The sequence below is a fragment of the Leptosomus discolor genome, chromosome 2, assembly GCF_034619465.1.
Source record: "Leptosomus discolor isolate bLepDis1 chromosome 2, bLepDis1.hap2, whole genome shotgun sequence".
NCBI lineage: Eukaryota > Metazoa > Chordata > Aves > Leptosomiformes > Leptosomidae > Leptosomus > Leptosomus discolor.
In genome coordinates, this window is record NC_141392.1 from 120,617,186 (window position 1) to 120,637,015 (window position 19,830).

Below are 19,830 nucleotides of genomic sequence, written 5' to 3' on the forward strand. Positions count from 1 at the left end.
GTCACAGAAGCAGACTGGGTCTTTTAAGTAGGACCCGCCTTTCATAAACCCATGCTGACTGGGCCTGATCGCCTGGCTGTCCTACAGAAGCTGCATATAAAGTATATAAATGGACCAGTTGTCAGCTTCAATGTGTCCGTGTAATTAACTCACCTCCCAAATCCTTTATTTGGAAGCTTTAGTGCAGTAGAAAAAGAGATAGCGGCCTTGTCTTCCTAGAACCATGTTTAACGTTCAGACATTTAAACATACTCCCAGCACTGTGCAGGGTGGGATCAGAGGCAGCTGATTCCTGTTGGGGAGCCAACTGTCCAAAGTGTGTGTTTACCTACACTCCCTTCCCCCAGTGCCCTCCTCCTTACTGGTTTCTCCCTTTTCGTTCACCTCTACAGGACCTGCTGTAAAAAAGGATAAACCTTGACAAATGCTTTCTGCCATCCTGTCTTTGCAGGTGTTTAAGGTGCAAGCTCGCTGATGCAGTAGCAGTTTGCTCCTTCATTTGTACAAGGCCAAGTGCATCATGACCTTACTTTCTCATGGTTCTTTCAAACCAACTAAACATCCCAAAGGGACAGTCACCCATCAACAGTTTGTTTACAGTTTTGGGTAAGAATCTAGCAAATACTTAAATACTTCAAGTACTTCAACGGAGACAGAAAGGGAAACTGGGGGGGGGGGGGCAGGGGGTTGTATATTGATGCAAAATTAGACTTAGTGAAACACACTAAATAATTGTTTAAAACTCATGAGAAAAAAAAAAGAATCTAAAAGAAAGCGTGAGTGATTACTTGCTATTATGCTCCATATTTCTCCAGTAACTCAACTGAGAATACTCAAGACACAGCATAGAGCCTGGAAGTGGTTCTGTGATAAGTGCTTTCTTCCCCAGAAGAGCACATGAGCAACACTGAGCACCTTTAACACAGGTACCAACCGTGCTCAACTCTTCCTTTCCATCTATCTTATTCTGCATAAAGTGCTGAAACATTGAATATCGACGCAGCTCAAATCTTCAGGGTTTTTCCAACACAATATTTCTCAAGTGCCATGTCCACACGTTCTTTTACACTGTATGCTACTGTAGCTACAACTTTTTCATTATAGGGCAGGCTTAAAGCAAAGCAGCCTAAAGATTTGTAACTTCATCTGCCCCGTGGTTAGTTCTGCTCTAATACTTACTCTGAGACGGATTCGATGTCTCAAAGAATTCAAAAGTTCTAAGTTCACATTGATAAAGACTTGGAGAACCAAGACACTGGTAGGTGCGGGGCAAAACTTTTCCTTGCATCCTTTTCACCCTTAAAACACACATTTCTTCCCACCTCATCCATGAAGGAAGATCGAACAACAAACCAAATAAAATATACTTGGTGTATATGATTTCAGTTATACTGACTTGGATACAGGTGACGGCAAAACAGGTTTATCTGGGCGTTTTGGGTGCAGAAGCCCTGCTCTCAGTAAGCTGTTAGTCTTGCTTGGAGGAATAGGCTTCTTGGGTGGTACTTGAGGAGCTTGTGGCTTCAAAGGCTTCTCCATTAGATCTGCAGTGAAAAAAACCAAAATAAGTCACCATAACATTTTAAAAACCCATGTTGTCTAGAATTCTTATAACGCTGATCAATTAGAAAGCAACTGCTGGCAGAAATACTTCCTTTGAAGATCAAAGTGAAAAAGAGATTTGCAAGTGTCTTAAGTGATACCTTATCAAAACACACAAACTACTTACCTGAACTTAAAACCCATCATGTTAAAGCAAGCAAAATGTCTTTCTACTGACATGAAACAGTGATAAGAAATTATGGATTCACATCACTGCACTGCAAATGACAGCTGAGAACCAAGGATGTCTCTGTACTGCTCTGCTTTTTCTTTTCTATGAATTCACCTTGTCTCCTCCTAAAAAGGCAGAGTTTGGGATTTTTCTGCTTTGTTGTAACTAGAATTATTCTTTATGCACAAGCACCATAATTTATCTATGGAAAAAAGGGGGGGGGCAGGGAGGAAGGGAAGAATATTATCTGAATAACTAAATTTATTTTACATAAAGTCTACCTTCCTACAAATTCAAAATACAACTTCAGTATGGATAATCAAACTAAAAAAAAAAAAATTATTTTTTTTTGTTCAATGACTGCATGACCTAATTGAATACTGCGCAGAGGAGCTGACAGGTAACATATGGGACACTGAAAAATTCAAGCTGCTTCACAAGTGTAAGTTGAACAGTCTTCAACCCATGTCCCCTATTCACACCCTGTGTGATATCCACAGCATACCTTCTACTTTCCTTGCAAAACTGTGCTACAGCTCAGTCAGGCACGCATGAAGCACTGAGGATTTAAAAGATTATTGTTAGGTTACAGTAAGGAGTTACAGTCCTTTACTGTTACTGCCCTGTAAGGGCAGTAAGCAAGCAAACTGGGATGGAGAGACTCACCTTCAGCTTTGATCCTCCCCATCTTCCCTCCTATGACTTTGCTTTTAACCAAGTTATTCATCTAATGTAAAGTGTTTACATATGCTATGGATTTGGGAGTAGGGTTGGAAATCTGCTTCGACTCCATCCCAGCTAAGTGCCTGAACTGCCAGGTTTACAACTGACTGCCTTTGGACAAGTCCTGCCGCTGTTGAGTGTCAGGCCTTTAACTGTGAAAAAGGAAAACACAGATTTTCTTTCACAGGAATACTTGGAAGTAAACAGATCATAGAGATACTTCTGCAAAAAAAAGCATTATCCAGGGCAGAATTGCCTTCCTGCTTTGTGATATTTGAACATTAGGAGGAGATAGAAACAAAAAACCTAAACTGGTTGGCATCCTCTCCCAGCCTCAGTATTGAGTTAAAAAACATTAAATACTGAAGTAGTGGAAGGATTTTGCCACATGGTGGTGCTGACTGTCCTGTGTAAAACAGCCTACTGACAGCACTAGCCACTTCTGCCTTTACAAAAGATTTAAATTTTAAACGCCTAATAGCAGTTAGCATTACTGAAGATCAATTCGCTTTATTTTAGCTATGCTGAACACAAATTGAGAATTACGCCTTCTATTTTTAAGAATAAGTGAGTTCATAAACTCTCATCAAATCTTATTCCTGAATGACCATGTTAGTTTTCCCTTCAATTACTCCCACTCAAAATCTGAATACAAAAACCATCCACAGCTAAATGGAAAAAGTTAATACCAAAGGTCAAGATTCACCATGAGCACAGACGCCAGACAATTCTGCTGGACAAAATGGCATGCCTCTTTTTCAGACTTTGTTCCGCAATGAAAGAGATAGGGGTTGGCTAAAAATGAGCAGTTTAGTAATGGAAATAAAAATACTGATCTGCAGATATCTAAACTGGGCATAAATTTCTAGATGATACCACTAAGTGTCCTGCACTATCAATACAGAAATACTTACAGGGAGTATCGCTTTTAACTTTTGATCACAGTTAAAGGCAGATTTATTAGTCTCCAAACGGGCATTAAAAATTACATGGTTTGATAGCTTGTGATTAGAGCTGCTTAATTAATTTTCTTTTTTAAAACCAATTGCAGTACCATTTCATACTTAATGAATTTAATCACTAGTATCACTATGTTTGCTTTTCCACAAGTAAAACTGCACTGATAAATGAGTATTTCTTCCAGTAAAACACTACTGCTATCTAAATAAGTAACTTTTAAGACCTGACCTTCGGCAGAATACAAAACAACCTCTTCCTCCATCATTTCCTACATCACAGTAAAGGGCAGTTCTCCATCTTACTTAATTTTTCAGAAGCTTTCATGTTCCTAAGCATCTTGGATGGTGTCACTCAGTATTTTTTTTCCCCCTCCATGAACAATTGAGCTCACTATGCAAAAGGTACAAAGTAGAGTACAAAGAGAACCAGCCTAAAATTAAACTTACTTCAGTTTAAGTAGACTTAAAACTTATAAAGAGGCAAGTGATCAAAATTTCTAGACTCACACAGCTGATCTCTATTCACAACCTCAAGATACTGTTCCAAGAGATAAAAATAATTCCCTCACATGCAGAGGAAACGTAGTTGATTTTAACAAGTATTCTTCATATGAAACACCTGAGAACGTGCTTTGTTTAAAATGTGGGTTTTAAAAACTGCCCAAGGAAGCCAAGAAATCCATTCTTACTTGTCAAAATGCTGTTCAGCCACACTCAGCCGCAGTTCCCTATTCACAGAACGGAGTATGTTTTTGTAATATGGTTAAGCTGCAGTAACAACAGAATTTCTTCTTTAAGACCCAACCAGCACGTTTGTTTAAGCTTCTGACTTTTAAACACAATCAAAACAGTTTAACAGTTTGACTTGGCAAGTTTTTCAAATATGAAAAGAAACCTTTTAGAACTGTGTTTGGGTGATAACAGTAGCTTTTCTCTGAAATTAAAAAAAAAAAAAGGTGTCCTTTAAATTTTAAGAATAAAGTGGTAACATCTCCAAATTCCACAAACAAGGAATATAGCAAGAATTAGCAGCACAAGAAATCTCGATTTCTGAGCGTTGTGACTGTAACATCTGTCTGAGGAGTGTTGTAACTGTTCCGTGTACTTCTTTCAAACATATTTTTGATTTTGGCCAAAACATTCAGAAGCAGCAGCAAACGTTTTCATTTCTAATAACTTACTACTGCCATTCAAAACTGCAGCGCCTGTCACAGAACTATATTCAAATGAATTCAACAGTAACTATGTTATTATGCTGTGCAATCTACAGCTTTCAGAATGTAATGCAATAGCAAGAAATACACGTTTCACAGTTCTTCTAATCACTCTGAAGACATTTCCATAAAAATCACAGACACATCAGCTTCAGTAGATGATATCAAGAGAATCTGTACGATGTCTTTGAAACAGGCACCTATTGCACACAGCAGCCAAGCTAAAAATTGCAACTCGTTTACAAGAGCATTGTCTGAAACTCACTATGAAGAAAACTGGTCTCACCTTTTTCTTCAGGCCTCGAAGAAGGGAATTTCTTCTCTCCAGCTGGCAATTCAGGCTTTGGAGCTGAATACAAAAACAAACCATAGACATTTCTCAAAGAGCTTTAATTATCTTAGTCACTAACTAAAAATATGACATACACCAATTTGTGTTTATATTTTCTCCTTTGCAAGGAGCATAATACCATTTTTAAATGCTCATTTGAGCCCACAAAACAGTAGGCCTGTATTAAACTGTTTCCAAAGTAGGCTCCATCATAATTTCAGAAAATATATAGCAGCAGCAGCAGCAACAAAATACATAAAACATAAAAAGTAACCTCAAACTGTGACTATGGATGGCTGCATTACTAGGAAATACAAAGCTACTTCTGAATTTTCTTTTGAAGTCATGCACTACTTCTGAACTTTAATATTTCCTCAGACACATACCACCATACAGAAACTACGTACCTGAGCTTTTAACTGGAGGTGGAGGTTTCTTTGGCTTCTGCAAAATGGAAAAAAAAAAAACCAACAAAAAAAAGTAGTCAAATACATAAACAAACATACTTTATATTGAAAACAAAACTCCTTTGTGTTTTGTTTTGCATACTGTAATGTCTAGCTTGTTTACTAGCTGATTTCAAAGTATCTCTCAAAGGAGGCAATCGATTCAGACAAGAAACACAGAGAACTGGAGTAATTCCTCTGATATCCCCCAGACAACCAGTTGCAAAAACAGGAACAAAATGTAGGTTTCTTCAAATCAGACTGAAGTGCTTCAGGAATGTGCATAAGCAGTAGAGGTACAAAGAACTAAAAACTAAGAATCACATCTTTTCTAGTCCAAAGAATTGTTCCAATCAGCCCCATTTTAATTTCAACATGTAAACCCCAATCTTAGTTAGTACAATGCAAGTTTAAAAGAGTAATCATGTAAACTTTTGAACCAAAATGGTCACTTTCACTAAAAAAAAAAAAAGGTTCTAAATTAAGTATCAGAATAACTATTAATTGTCTCCTAAATTACAGCAGTGTAAGAAAATAAAAAGCAGCATTTGCAACATAAACACCACAGTTACATGAAAAATACTGTTTTGAGCTTCCTTATCACTGTGTATTTAAGTGGGAAAGGTGGAGAAACTACTCTAGCTATTAAAAACTTACAAAATGTTACAAGGCCACATTTGTACATCGAAAATAACTATTTTAAAATGCAGTCACTCATTACTTTCCTTAATCCAGTAAAACTGAATTTGAATCTCTCTCCTGTTGAAGGAGTACTGGCACCTCTCAGGACAGACATCTCAAGCCACCTCATCCTCAGAATCTGATTCATGAGAATGATCTAGGAGTCTGTGTGGTTGTGCTAAGGACAAGACTCACTGATAAAACAATCACAAAAGCCTACAAAACCACTTGTTCTTTATACAAACATTGCTGAAACCACATGGGCTCAGTCTAACATAGCCCCTCCAAAAATGCCTTGTAGTGGGTATTTTCGAAACAGTTGCCATGGATGGATTTCACTTCTGTGTCCCTACCACTATTGAACAAGCTCTTCTTAATGCAGAAAGATTTTATTCTGACAAGTGAAATGTAATTAGGCAAGCATGAAAACCCATATTAAATGTCTTTCCCTAATTTCAGAGAACACAAAAGCTAGTGAACTTAAGTAACAAGACAGTATTTTCTTTCTTTCCTAAAAATGCAAACGCATTATCCAGCTGTGCAGCACTGCTGCCTGCATCAAACACAATTACAGCGAGAGTTCAGCATCAAACTTCCATTATATGATTCTGATCTGTGTTTTTATTAAGTCCATATCAAATAGCTAATTACAATAATCAGCCATCCAATACCTTGAACTTCAAAGCTGCTCAGTGCAAGGTAAATCCCTGTACTGAGACATGCTACACAAAGCAGAATAAAGGATCAAAGCAAGGTCTGCCTACAGGAAACATTGTTCCGGTAAAAGAACAATTTTTCTCTCTCTCTCAAGCAACCAATGCTCTTGCAGAAGAGTGATACTACCCAGCCACCCCTCAAATCAAGTCAGCCATACGTTACAGCACTTATGCCATCCTTACAAAGCTGAGAACCAATTTGAAAAGAAAATGCTGACTTGGAGTAACGAGACTTCCTGTGTCTATTAGGTAACTGAGGTTAAATGCTAAGTTATTAACTTTCTGACAGGTTATATCTAGCAATCCTCTGTGAATGTGTCCAATTCCAGACCACATGGCACTAAATTACTGTGAAACTCTGAAACTCTGTTCTGCTGAGATACTGGCTTCAACATTCAGATGAACTATCTGGAGCGGAATCTGTCCCATCTGAGGATGATGTACATTTGGAAATTAACACAACCATCTTTGCTAACAAATGTGTCAGAATCAAAACTTCACACTAACTTGAATAAAAAAATTATAAAGTAAGAACCAAAATGACAAGACCAAAGAGTACCACACGAAAACATGAGTTTCTACCAGGTAGCAAAGATGGTGAAAAAAAAAAAAACCATTTCTAGATCCCACCTAAAGATTATCCTTCACGCACTGCAACCTACTGGCAAGTCTTAACAACGAAAAATCCCAGTGAGTCCCACAGGGGTCATTCAGCATTTTGCAATTATAGTTACTGACAGGACTACAGATGGAAGAGACTGTTTATCACTTTTCAAAAGAGTAAGGGTTTAATTCAGTAATCAGTTACTCGTAACACCATGTTATCAGAACTATATCGTTTTCTATATGACGTAATCATCCTCATCAGTTAATCTTGAAAAGCATGCCTTGGTTTGATATTTAAGGAGAAGTTTACACGCAAGCATTAATCTTTAAAACTTTCCTCTTTGATACAGCTAATTCAAGATAAACACTGCCACAATTGTATTAATATTCTAAGCAACATAATGTGCTGTGAAGTCTTCTATTCCTTGCACTTCCATCAATACTTTTTTGTGATACTAAACAATACACATAAGAACTTACAGGGAAGTCTTTATCAGACTCTTGTATTTGAACAGCAAAATTATCTGGGAAGACTCCTTCTTTACCATTGAGTTCTCCTTTCCACCAGCCTGGCTCTCCAGTGTCCTAAAATAAAACCAGGACATTTCAATCAATATTTACTTTTTCCACAGAACAGATACACTTACAAGAACAACGTTTTTGCTTTTACCTACAATATAAAATAATTGTTTGAAATATCATGCATTTGTAAGAGGAATACTTTGGCCACCGTAGCAAGGGGAAACAGCTACGGATCAGGTCAGGTTTGGTCACTTTTTGTTTGTCTTCTAAAAAGTAGGACGAAATGATATTACATCATATATAAGATAAGGGTATAAGGATAAGGTCTGCAAAGGGAGGGAAAGTACATAAACCCAGTTATGTACTCAACGCACAACATTCAACATTCTCAACTTCCTTGATGGGCAACTTATTCAGTAAATAGTTCAAGTGTCATTGGAGTAACAAACTCCAACAAAATCTACCAAATAAAAGTGATTCTGATGTGATTGATCAGGTCCATTGGTCTAAAAAGGTTGAAGAAGCAAGACGATATAACTCACTGAGGGAAAAAATAACCACATTAAGACGCAAGAAAAAATTAATGGAGAATTAATTCAGTGATACAGAAATCCATTACATGATCTTACTGGATCGAGGCCTTCGTTTGTCCAAAACAGAAAGTATGACGTTATTTCAATCTTTTAGCAGCATAAATAACAGCTTTCCTCTGTGCCTCAGATCCAAAATACTGCAAATGTCACTCCTGCATACAAGTCCAAGTGGACTACTGCTGATATGTGCCACTGTTAGCAGCACCAAGTAATTCACCCCAAAGTTCACTACACAACAAGGACAACGCAGCACACAGTTCAGCTGAGGTAAAGGTAACTTTACCTGAACAGGAAAAGGAGAGGAGGAACAATAAAATATAAAATAAAACAATTTAAAAATAAGAATCCCACCCCACATTAAGCTAAAGGAGGAATCAGCAGAAAAAAGACCTGAATATGTGATCAGTGCCGAAAGTAAAAGTTTGCTGAAGTTTTCTTTCATTTGTCCCTCCGTCACCCTTTCAACTAAGTACCAAGGAGCCCACTTTCTGAACAGCGGACGGTCGTGAATGGGGTAAGGCCTCTCCTGTTAAACCTCACTTACCCCGTGCTGAGGCATGCTAGCCAGGCAGAAACCACGCCACAGAAAATGCAGAACAAACAGAAAAGAAATGGCCAAGGGGGACAGGCTTTACACAAAGTGTACCTGCTAAAAGTAAAATACCTTCACAACTGGCAAGATCAAAATCCCAGGCTGAGGCAGCCACCTGAAAGTTACATTAATATTCTCAGACTTCAGCAGATAGTTTTGGAGGGAGAGCTCTGCTCTGGATAATTTCTTCACTCCAGTTGGACCAGTGTATATGCTTTGCTTAAATTGGTTTTGAAAGGATAGAGAGGTGAGAGATTCAGTGAAGATGGGGCAAGGGCTGTTGCGTTTTAAAAAGTGCCTTCTGTAATTACTATTTTCCACTGTCATTACAATCAGTAATAATGATAATATCAATTTTCTTTTTAAGAAAAGTGCCTCCTTTCCATAAAATTAAAATCCTCCTAAAGAAAAAAAAGGGATTTTTTTTCTGCAACTGTGTGAAAGCTAAAGGAAAAAAAGAGAAACTTTCCACTTTTTTAGGCGTAATTCCTTAACGTAGCAGCATATAAACTAACAAAAGACTGCAGAATACCGCAGAGAAATTAACTATGTGTAGGTTCATTTCTCGTCTAAAGCCGTCTCTGCATCACGATGACCTTTCAAAATGGTGTTTTCAATATGCAACACAAATATCATTCAACTAAATGCTGATGTTTCTCTTAAATAGCCAGACAATACCATTAACTTCTGTATAGTTATTCTGAAATACCAAGTAGCTCTAACACCTGGACTTCACTTTCCTATTGAAAACATTTGCTCAGGGGTTGGTTTTTTTTTCATAATACCTCGATCAAAATCAGTAAGTACAGATCTTAATTTCTCACCATTTGACACAATAATACTCTCGAACCCCCACCTCTAGGCCAGCGTGATATATCACCAGAGAATAAGTACGAGTTCTGAAGGCAAAAGGGCTATTTGCAAAGCTTTTCCAATTTCCTCACTGAAAATGTATTTGCTACTGAGCGTATACTGATCCGACTGGCCTTTGAGGAATCTAAGATGATCGTTCCAGAGTGGCAAGTTTTTAAGGACATCCGTATCTCCACCGAGTGCAGAAGCAATGAGTTGACTCTCACATGAGATAAATCAGTCTACAGGACTATCTACTCCAACAGACTCTCCTGCTTTCACATTTTACACATTACCTACTTGTACAAAATCCACAAAAGCTATATAAATGGTTAAAGCAGACCGAACATCTTACCTTACTGATTATTTGAATGATCTCGCCTTCTTTAAAGCTGAGTTCATCATTTGAGCCTTCATAGGAAAATACTGTCCTGCAATACTCCTTGGCTGAAACAAAGCAGCACAATCAACAACATTGGCATACACCATGGGTAGTAACACACAAAGCACCAGCTCACTTATGCTGTCTGAAAGGAGAGAGCAGAAATCAACACCATAATCATAGTTCCCTTTGAGACCAGCAAGCTGAGATTGCTTTACAGATGTTCACAAGAAAAGTAAGATTATATATTTACAGAGCAATGGAGGTAAACTACTGACTTTCCAAAGATTTAAGTTCTAAAACTTTAATTTTCCACAACAGCAACTTAATTCAAGTACTCTGACTTCAGAGGGAGAAGAGAGGAGCCTACCCAGTTAAAATTATAACAGCCTATCTAACAGTCCCCATAATACTATATATCCAATTATTAGCTACTTCAGATGAAAATGTTTTCAAGCTTTTTATTGAGAGTCTGTATGATATTTTCTCAAATTTTATCTAAATTTCAAATTTGCAATCCTAATTAAACACATTAATTGTTTCACGGTGACATCCTTTATTAACACATACGATTACAGAAACTTCAAATACTCAAGCAGCACATTTGCTGAAATTCTGCAGTGAAATCGAGTAACTGAAGCAAAGGAATTCCTTGGCTAAGGACCTGAAACCAGAGCTCATCTGAGTGATCAACTCAGACAGTCACAGCCTCTTCTGCAAAAGTAGAAAGAATAATTCCTTTCTTTCCATTTGGTACAGTTCAGTAACTAATCCATTTAAAATTGTGATAATCATTTCAGGTGAAAAAGCAGGAGGATTTGTTTTCCTTTCCCACACTAGAACAAAAACAACATGAGAAATGCCAAAATATATTAATACGGAAGTCTTGACTGCAAAGCATTTTTTGCACTTTTTTTAGCCCAGTACATTTAAAATAATTCAGCAGATAAGAAGGCTGGATTTCTGTATCTGACAGATTAAGGAAGAGGAAGTAAACAAACAGGACTCTCATGTGCTGCCATAATCTATCAGGTATTTGGCACTGACGACACACACACACGAGCAGCTGCATCAACCCCCAGTTAAAGAGCAGCACGACAACAAGTCCTCATTAGGATCCCCTGCAAGTCTTAACGACTGCCTTTTGCTGGATAGTAAGAAAATAAACAAGTTGCAGTTGAATATTTTTGTTGAATTTTATTTAATCAAGACATAAATCTCTAGCTAAAAAATGCAAACCGTATTCTTAATAAAAATCTACCTTGCTCGGTGACAACCACTATGTTAAAATGCAAAAGTATGCCAAGCTTAAGAGAGAGATATATAGATATCTATATAGATGTATAACCACATGAGTAATCCTAGGTACCAGAACTTGCATTATTTTACTGGCTTATCTAGCGATCAGAAATGCTCAACTACAGACTGACTATATTGTGGTTTGTGAAGAACTACAGAAACAGAACAACCACCACGTCAGAGATGAATGTTTAAATTGAGGTCCCCCAAAAAAAAATCACACTGACTAGAAAGAAAAAAATTCAACAGGTACACTACAAATATCTATCAGCTTCAGGGATTTTATTCATTAATAATGAATAAGTGTAACAGAAGTGTAATACATTTCTATATTTCCTGATTCTGTAAAAAAAATGCATGCATGTCCTTACTGCCTGGGGGTTTGGGCAGTACAGACGAACTACACAATCCTTCTTTTCTCCTCTCCTCCTCCAAGCACTTCTCCCCTCCTCCAAGTCCCACACCACTTGGTGTGTGGGACACCAAGTCCCACAACAGACAGCAAACCACCCCAGAAAGGGGACCCTTCACTCTGCTCCAGCTGCCAGGAAGGCTGGAGACAGGGAGCCCTGCAGCCTGCCAAGCTCCCCGTATGTGCCAGGCTGCGACCCCCAGCAGTCAGCACCACCCCAGAAACCCTGCCACGCACGTTAAGAGGATGTACAGTTTGCCACTTCAGCATCTTATTTTGTGAGCCTGATGTTCTACCACTAGCTAAGATGAAGAAAGTGTCCAATTTAACTTTCCAGCACCTAAATCTAAAATGATATTTACAAAAGAGTAAATCTGAACTTCAGTAAATACTTTTAATAAGGTAGTTTAAAAGGTAGTTTAAAATTGAATTGTTTCCAAAGACTTGGAATAAACAACACAGTAGCAGGAATCACAGATGTTGTATTCCAACATAATGAGGGGAAAGAGGAATCAATTTGTGATTAATTTTTTTTTAAACAAAATATTTTTACATACTTGCACAAGAGACCAAAATAAGCTTCCCAGAAATAGCAGAGCCACACCAAAATAAGCCACACTAGTCTAAACATTTTAGAGATCTCTGTTTATTTGCTAACATACTGAACGGTTTATTTTAAACTTGCTCTCTCAAAACTGAGGATGATATATATAAACTATAATATGGTCTATATTAAAATAAAACCACTAAGGAAGTAAACTAAGCTGTCTTCCAAAGGTTATAAGATGTTCTTAAATGGTGTCTATAGGTATTACCTACTGATGTTTTCCTACAGCATCTATTACTACCATATTTAAGTTCCTCTGATGTATTTGTTCCTCTGAGGAGCAGAGACTCAGCATGGCTACTGGCTTAGTCCAACTTCTATGCTTTTAGCATGAGATCCACCCGAAATTACGAAAAGAGCTAAATACTGAGTATTCTGAGTGTTCAGTACTGAATGTTCAGATTTTTTTTAGGCAGAATTTTTATGCAAAGTTTTAGACAAGTCACATTTCACAATGGCTCTTCCAGCAATAGCACTGGAATGGTTTAAAAGCAAGATCCCAAGATCATCCCAATTTTGAAGTTTAATAAAGATCTCAAAGCTGCAAGTAAGCATCAACTTCCATCGAAGGCATCACGCACAAACTTTTTATGCATGCTTGGCAATGGCAAAACTGAAGTATTAACTACTCTCAAGCCATGACATCAAACACTTCTTGACAGTAACCAGCTGTTTGCAAACATGGCAATGCTATTTATAGCTTCCAATTCAATAATGCCAAAATACGGCTAAAATGGCAGGAATGCCCTATATACTGCTATAGATACAGATAAACTAGGGCTCTGACTAACAAACCTGCCATCTCAAGTGCCCTGTTGTGCCAGATTACACAACTCCTGAACACAGGCAAAAAGTCAATTGTTTGCTGCAGTTTTCTTATTTTTGCAGATTATGCACTCCATATAAAACAACACACATCAAAATAAGGTATTTCCATATAAAACAAAAATATACTTGAAATTACAATACAGAAGTTGAAAAAACATCTGCTCTGGAATCCGGTGAAATGAGCTGTCCACACATCACATAATTGAAGTTAATTTTTTATATGGGGTTGGCATTCCTACAAGATGTTTTGGGTTGGCTTAAAAATATCTCTAGATGTAACTACGCAATTTAGTAGTTAAATGAAGTAATAAATTCTTAGAGATAATAGAAAAGAAAAATAAAAAAGAAGTTTATTATAAACAGAACCACAATGGAAATGTATTATGTAGGGAACAGACTTCAACAAAACATAAGTACCAACTTTCTGATGCAGGAAGATTCATATATAGTTACAACAGCACACTAGCAACTCCACAGTAAATCTGGAGTCTAGAAAGTAATTTCTATAATTTATGGATACAAATTGAGTTAGGGGGCTGTTCCAGAACAATAGATTTCCAGCATCCCATCTGAACACTAAAAGCCAGGCAGAAAGGGAGTCAGTTTGAGCATAGCAATACTGCTGCAATAAAACTTCATACCCCAGCCTTATTTTGTTCTGGGAGACAACAGCACAAATGGTTTTTATTCATTTACCACAGAAATGCAAGCAGAAATTCCTTTAGACACTTCTGCATTTGCATAAATCCTCAAAGGTACAGAACTTTACACAAAACCCCAGTATACACTAATTAAACACAAAAAAAGCTGACAACAAAATACTTCTCTAGAGAGGACTACCAACTAATAGATGTAAATTTTCATGAGCCTTACCTTTTGGTTTACTTTCAGCTTCTGATTTTACTACTTCTGATGAGTTTTCAGGTTTTGTTGTACTGGGAAAATGAATTAGCTTTGTTCCAGGGGGATGGTTAGGTAATGGCTAGAAGAGCAAGAGAGACCGTCGTTAACAAAAATTCTTTACAAGTTTTATTTCTGATTAGGCCACAGAACACACTCAGGTTTTCATTAGCTGAGATGATGCAAATGACCATCTCCAAGAGATTCAATGAGCTTTCCTATTAAGTACTTAACTTACTGTAGTTACTTCAGTGCAGGCACAGCAATTATCATTTTTTCTACTGATTAAAGACAGAGCACGGCATTCAAACTGGAAGCCAATCTCAGGACATTGCCATTTGCAATCATTATTTCAGTACTTCCAAGTGTTACTCTTCCATTATCCTGAAAATTGCCTCCTCCAGCGCAGAAGAGCAGCAGTTACTTAACAGCTCTGCTGAAAGTAACTCACTGACCACGTTTACTTTGCACTCAAATAAACCAGGAATATTCAGTAGCCATACACCACCTCTGCTGAAGAATGCAAGAGCACATGAAAACCTGTCCCAGCTTCCCTTCACTCTTAGTGATTCGTATGGAAGAGAATAAGTAAGTGTCACTAGAGATTTCTCCTGAACCAAAGAACCACAAAGGCATTGCAACCAGTAACAAGTTTCAGAGTTAATATCTAACCAAAATAATTGTTCACATACATACATATATATATATATATGCACTCACACATATATTCCCTGCCCCGCCCAGGAGACTTATTGAGCTGCCTGGAAGACTGAGACAGCTTCAGCTGCACATACTTCTTCACAGCCCTATGAGCTACAAACACAGAATATGATCTTACAGTCAGTACTTACCAAGGCAGCCCTAATAGCGTTACTGATGTGAAAAATCCCATTGCCTTTAGTTACTCTGTTCATTTTCACTTACAGTAGAACTTTGCAGACTTTCTACTGTCAAAGAAACTAGATTTACTCTCCTTAAAACCAGACGATGCCTGTGGGCTGGTGTTTGGTACCTCTGACATACCATAAAGGAAACCACAGTCACTTGGGATGTTCTTGGGAGTACATATGCAATTTAACTCGCTCCAGAATGCTATATGAAGGAAGCACTAAAATAAACCCACCTCTGAGATTAAACAAGTCCAACATGGAAATAGTTCTCTACATTTCCCCCTTCCAAAACAAGATGCAATTAGAAGTACGAGAGGAAGTTTAGGTAGGTAGGGCATAAAATAGCCTGAGCCCAAGCAGGATGCTGGAACCAGCTGAAACTATCTCCTGCAGGAGCATATATACTCTTGAGCACTTCAGATACATCAGCACTCAGCCTTCCTGCGTGGAACAGTCTCCAAACTTCCCAAGGGAAAAAAGCCCTCTCTACTCTAGAGTTTCCCGATGCCAGCTTTGGTCCTTACTGGCTTCAAGACCGAGAATGCCCTTTCAGCACCCCTCCATCTAACTCCAAAGGGAATTGGGCACAAATCCAAAGAAGCCATCCATTTTCACAAGACCTTCCTGAGAATTATCCCTATAGGGCTTTCCATGCTGTCTGTAAGTCGGGACAACTTTGGCAACTAGCGTAAGTGGAATATAAACTCAACTGTTTATTTCACTGTCTTTAAGCTATGCAAAACTGTTTTCTCACTTCATTTCCCCCATCCTGAGAAACTGCCTACAACTTCCCAGACGAGCCAACCAACAAAACAGAGCATCAACATATTTTAGTGTTTATACACAGCCAAATAACACAATTCGAAGACTCTGAGCAGATTTCATATTAATTTAACATATTTTAGATAGGCTCTTTACACTCCCAAGTTACAAGGCAGAAAGCAGGGAAACGTGCCTTTGAACGATCAATCTCATGACAAGAAAGCAAATTAAATCTAGCCCCTGAAACCTTAGTGTAACAGCACTCACACAAAGATGTAGTGATCCCACAGATTCCTACTGCAAAGGATAAAGCGCTGCCATGGGCAGGGTCATCCTTCACTAAGACTAGGTTGCTCAAAGCCCCGTCCAACCTGACCTTGAACACTTTCAACTACAGGGCAGCCACAACTTCTCTAGGCAACCTGCTCCAGCGTCTCACCTCCCTCACCTCATGTCTTCCTTATGTCCAGTCTAAATCTACCCTCTCTCTGTTTAAAACCTTTGCCCCTTGTCCTGTCACTACAGACCTCGGTAGCAAGTCTCTCTCCATCTATACACTGAAAGGACGCAATAACGTCTCCCCAGAGCCTTCCCTCTTCCAAGCCGAACAACATCTTCCTTCGGAGACAACATTCCCTGAGCCTTAAAGGGAACACATCTGTAACTTTCATCTTCTGAATCATCTGGTGTTTTGACTGGACCAGAAACAAAGAGGACACATACCATGTCTATAGGTGGATAAGCACTGCTCTTAGCACTGCTACTGAGGGACAACACGTTCAAGGAAGCCTCTGTCCCTACCCTATTCCCAGGGACTCATCTCACCTTTTGCCCTACACCATTGCAACTATTTCCATGGCAGCAGAAGAAAGGACATCAGGCAGCAAAACAACATTAACGGTCATAACCCACAGACAAAAAATTGAAACCGGACAAAGGTTTTAAAAACTTTCTTGAAGTGATTACTTGAGTAAAAACTGAAACACTGGATTATCTCAGCTGCCTCTAATTTATCAAAAGTTGAAAATCCATATATAAGCTCTTGGTATAAATGATCATAAGTTCAAGACAAAGGACTGAGCATCACTGTTGTGCCTCCAAGTGGAAAGAGCGCTCTCAGGACTGGATCAAAATAAAACTCAAACTAAAGCAACTCCACTATCATCACATTTTCTGCTCTCTCCTATGCTTTAAGTTTATTACAGAGAATAAAAGTGCTCCTTTCCCACTCACAAAAATGTGGGCAAAAAAATGAAAGAGGGTGCAAAATTTGTAGAACAGTATTTTTCTGGTTTACACCATCAGCAGTTTATATAAGTCATTAACCTAAGACAACACCAAAGCCAAAAGCTTGGCAGCATTCACTGAAGGACATTTGCACTGGTAATGATGGTTGACACCTAGAATCTCAACATCCACCAAAAATGGGAAAAAAACCAAAACCAAAACCTAAGGAAACTCCAAAATATTCCTTGTTTTAAAGGCCAAGCTGTATAGGAAGGCTTAACAGTCTTGTCCCAGACTAGATACAAAGACTGCTACAAAGAGAACAATGAGAGACCTTGTACTGTAGATGTATTCAAGAAGTCATTGTGTCTTATACGGCATGGTTTTGAAACAACAATTTTTACATCAGCTTTGTTTTCCCTCTCTAATGTCTTAAATACCAAGACATTTGACTAGACCTTTTGCAATCAATGTTAAATATAACCTACTACAAAAGAAGTTTGAGGAGGGTTGTTTCATTTTATAGGCAAGAGCCTGATGAGATGATTATGGTCTGATTATGGAACAACATTGACAAATTTTAAAATGGCCAGTGTATTCAGCATCTGTAAGATACTACAACTTCAGATTCCACACATTTTACGTTATTTTTACAAGAAAACAAAAAATAACAGTATGAACTGCTACAGACCTTATCTTGCTTTTTATCTTCCGATTCATTACTGGATAATCTTGTCTTAAGTTTCACTGAGCCTTCTTTAAAAATATCTCCAAATCCAATACCTCGGATTTTCTTTGGCTGTGCTGGTCCAGATCCAGGTTCGCTCCCATTTCCTGGAGAAGCCACAGGTGAGGTAGGACCACTGAAAACAGACTCTGAAAGTAAAACAAGGAAGAAAACGTTGTTTTAATATCTGAAATTATTTATTTGCTCTTCTGAGAAAAAAAGTGGAAGTAACACAGCTGTGTGCATTGCTCTTGCTAAACAGTTTTTCTATGAACATTATTGTAGCTGTAGTATCTCGCATTTCTTCTAGTTGCATATTTGTCGTAAGGCCATTTGAAATAACACCAGTATAGCACTGAATATTCTGGCAACTAAGTCATTAGATCACTAAATTTCTTGCTATTTCAATTATCACTCAGGCTCCACAGTCTGTTAACGCCAATGTTTTCCATTAGTTTTATGAAACATTGCTTACGCGCTCTCTGAAGACATGGGTTTAGTCCAACATTTAAAAGCTTGTCATTTGCACAGCTATAGCTGCTGAAAGCGATCATCAATAAAGGTCCATAATGAGTCCTACCACGTTTCAACAGCCACAGGAAAAAACGATGTGTTTCAGTAGTAGAGTGATGCCTCTCAAGGTAAAGTGAACTTTTCCTATTGCTCAAAATGCACTATCAAAAATACCTGAAAAGAGCCTCTTGCAAATTTATTTAAACTACTTTTTAACCTGGTAACACTCAAAACCTATTTCAAATGAGTTAAGCATTCAAATTAGATACAGTTTGAGATTCATCACTGGTAGATAACACAGGTATTATAAGTCTTTTAATCTTTCCGTGTTAAGGGACAACATTTATCCACCTCCAAAAAACGTAGTTCAGAGAAGAACTTAATTCAGACGTTAGGAGCTTCTAAGATTTTTTCATCTTTATTTATTTATTTTAAATTTTTAAGTTACAGTCAAATCTGCTACAACCTACAAACTAGTATTCATGGGCAAACTACTTCCACATGCAGAATTCCAGGAGACAGAAAATAGACAGCTTTTATAAACCAAATTCAGAATAGCCTCCACATCTTTTACCCTTTCAGTCAAGTTCTTTTCAGCATATGCATGCCTGGGAATCGCAATAAAGATTAAAGCCTCTTCCCTCTACCATAAATTTAAGGGGTTTTCATAATACATAGCTCTTGACCTCAGTTTCTCACCTTTTCTCAACCAAGTTACTCCTCACTTAGTTATATCCCTCTAAGATATCTAAAAGGGATATAACTACACATTTCGTTGATTAGAAAGGTCCAGGTTGCATGTTTGAAGACCACAGCTCAGTGAATGGGGCATTTATCATTTCCCAGGAGTAAGGAAAGAACTAGCAGATACTTGAGATCCTGACTGTGAAAGTACTGAGCATCAAATACAACCCCTGGGGGTACAAGGGCTGAAAATAGTAACTTGTTTGTTACTGACAGAAAATACAGATACTTAAAATTCCTGTTCAGTCCCGCTGACCTCAGTATTCAGGAATTAAGACCAACACATACCCATTTGTAAATTCATCTCACTGGACCCCACAAAACTCAGGGAACTTGACCTCCAAGATGACAGCCACTGAGCTATTTGGGACTGCTCACATCACACAGCTCTTGTTTTATGCTACTGCAATTATTGCCACAATTTACCAAAAAAATCCAAGCCAGACTTTTCTTTCCTATCCCTGAGCAAACCCTTGTTATAAGCAATCAATACTGAACATCTTGTAAGCAAGGGTGCACATTACTACAAG

The 19,830-nt window shown here is 38.0% G+C and overlaps 1 protein-coding gene across 1 annotated transcript in view; it reads right to left on the bottom strand.

Moving 5' to 3' along the window:
- Positions 1–19,830, bottom strand: part of CD2AP (CD2 associated protein) — a 70,271-nt gene that overhangs the window by 12,459 nt on the left and 37,982 nt on the right. The window contains exons 6-12 of the mRNA XM_086460484.1: positions 18,008–18,192; positions 14,411–14,519; positions 10,365–10,456; positions 7,931–8,035; positions 5,409–5,445; positions 4,948–5,019; positions 1,397–1,544 (exon numbers count right to left, since the gene is read on the bottom strand). Coding sequence (XP_086316610.1) covers positions 1,397–1,544; positions 4,948–5,019; positions 5,409–5,445; positions 7,931–8,035; positions 10,365–10,456; positions 14,411–14,519; positions 18,008–18,192 — 748 coding nt within the window. The remainder of the gene's footprint in view (positions 1–1,396; positions 1,545–4,947; positions 5,020–5,408; positions 5,446–7,930; positions 8,036–10,364; positions 10,457–14,410; positions 14,520–18,007; positions 18,193–19,830) is intronic.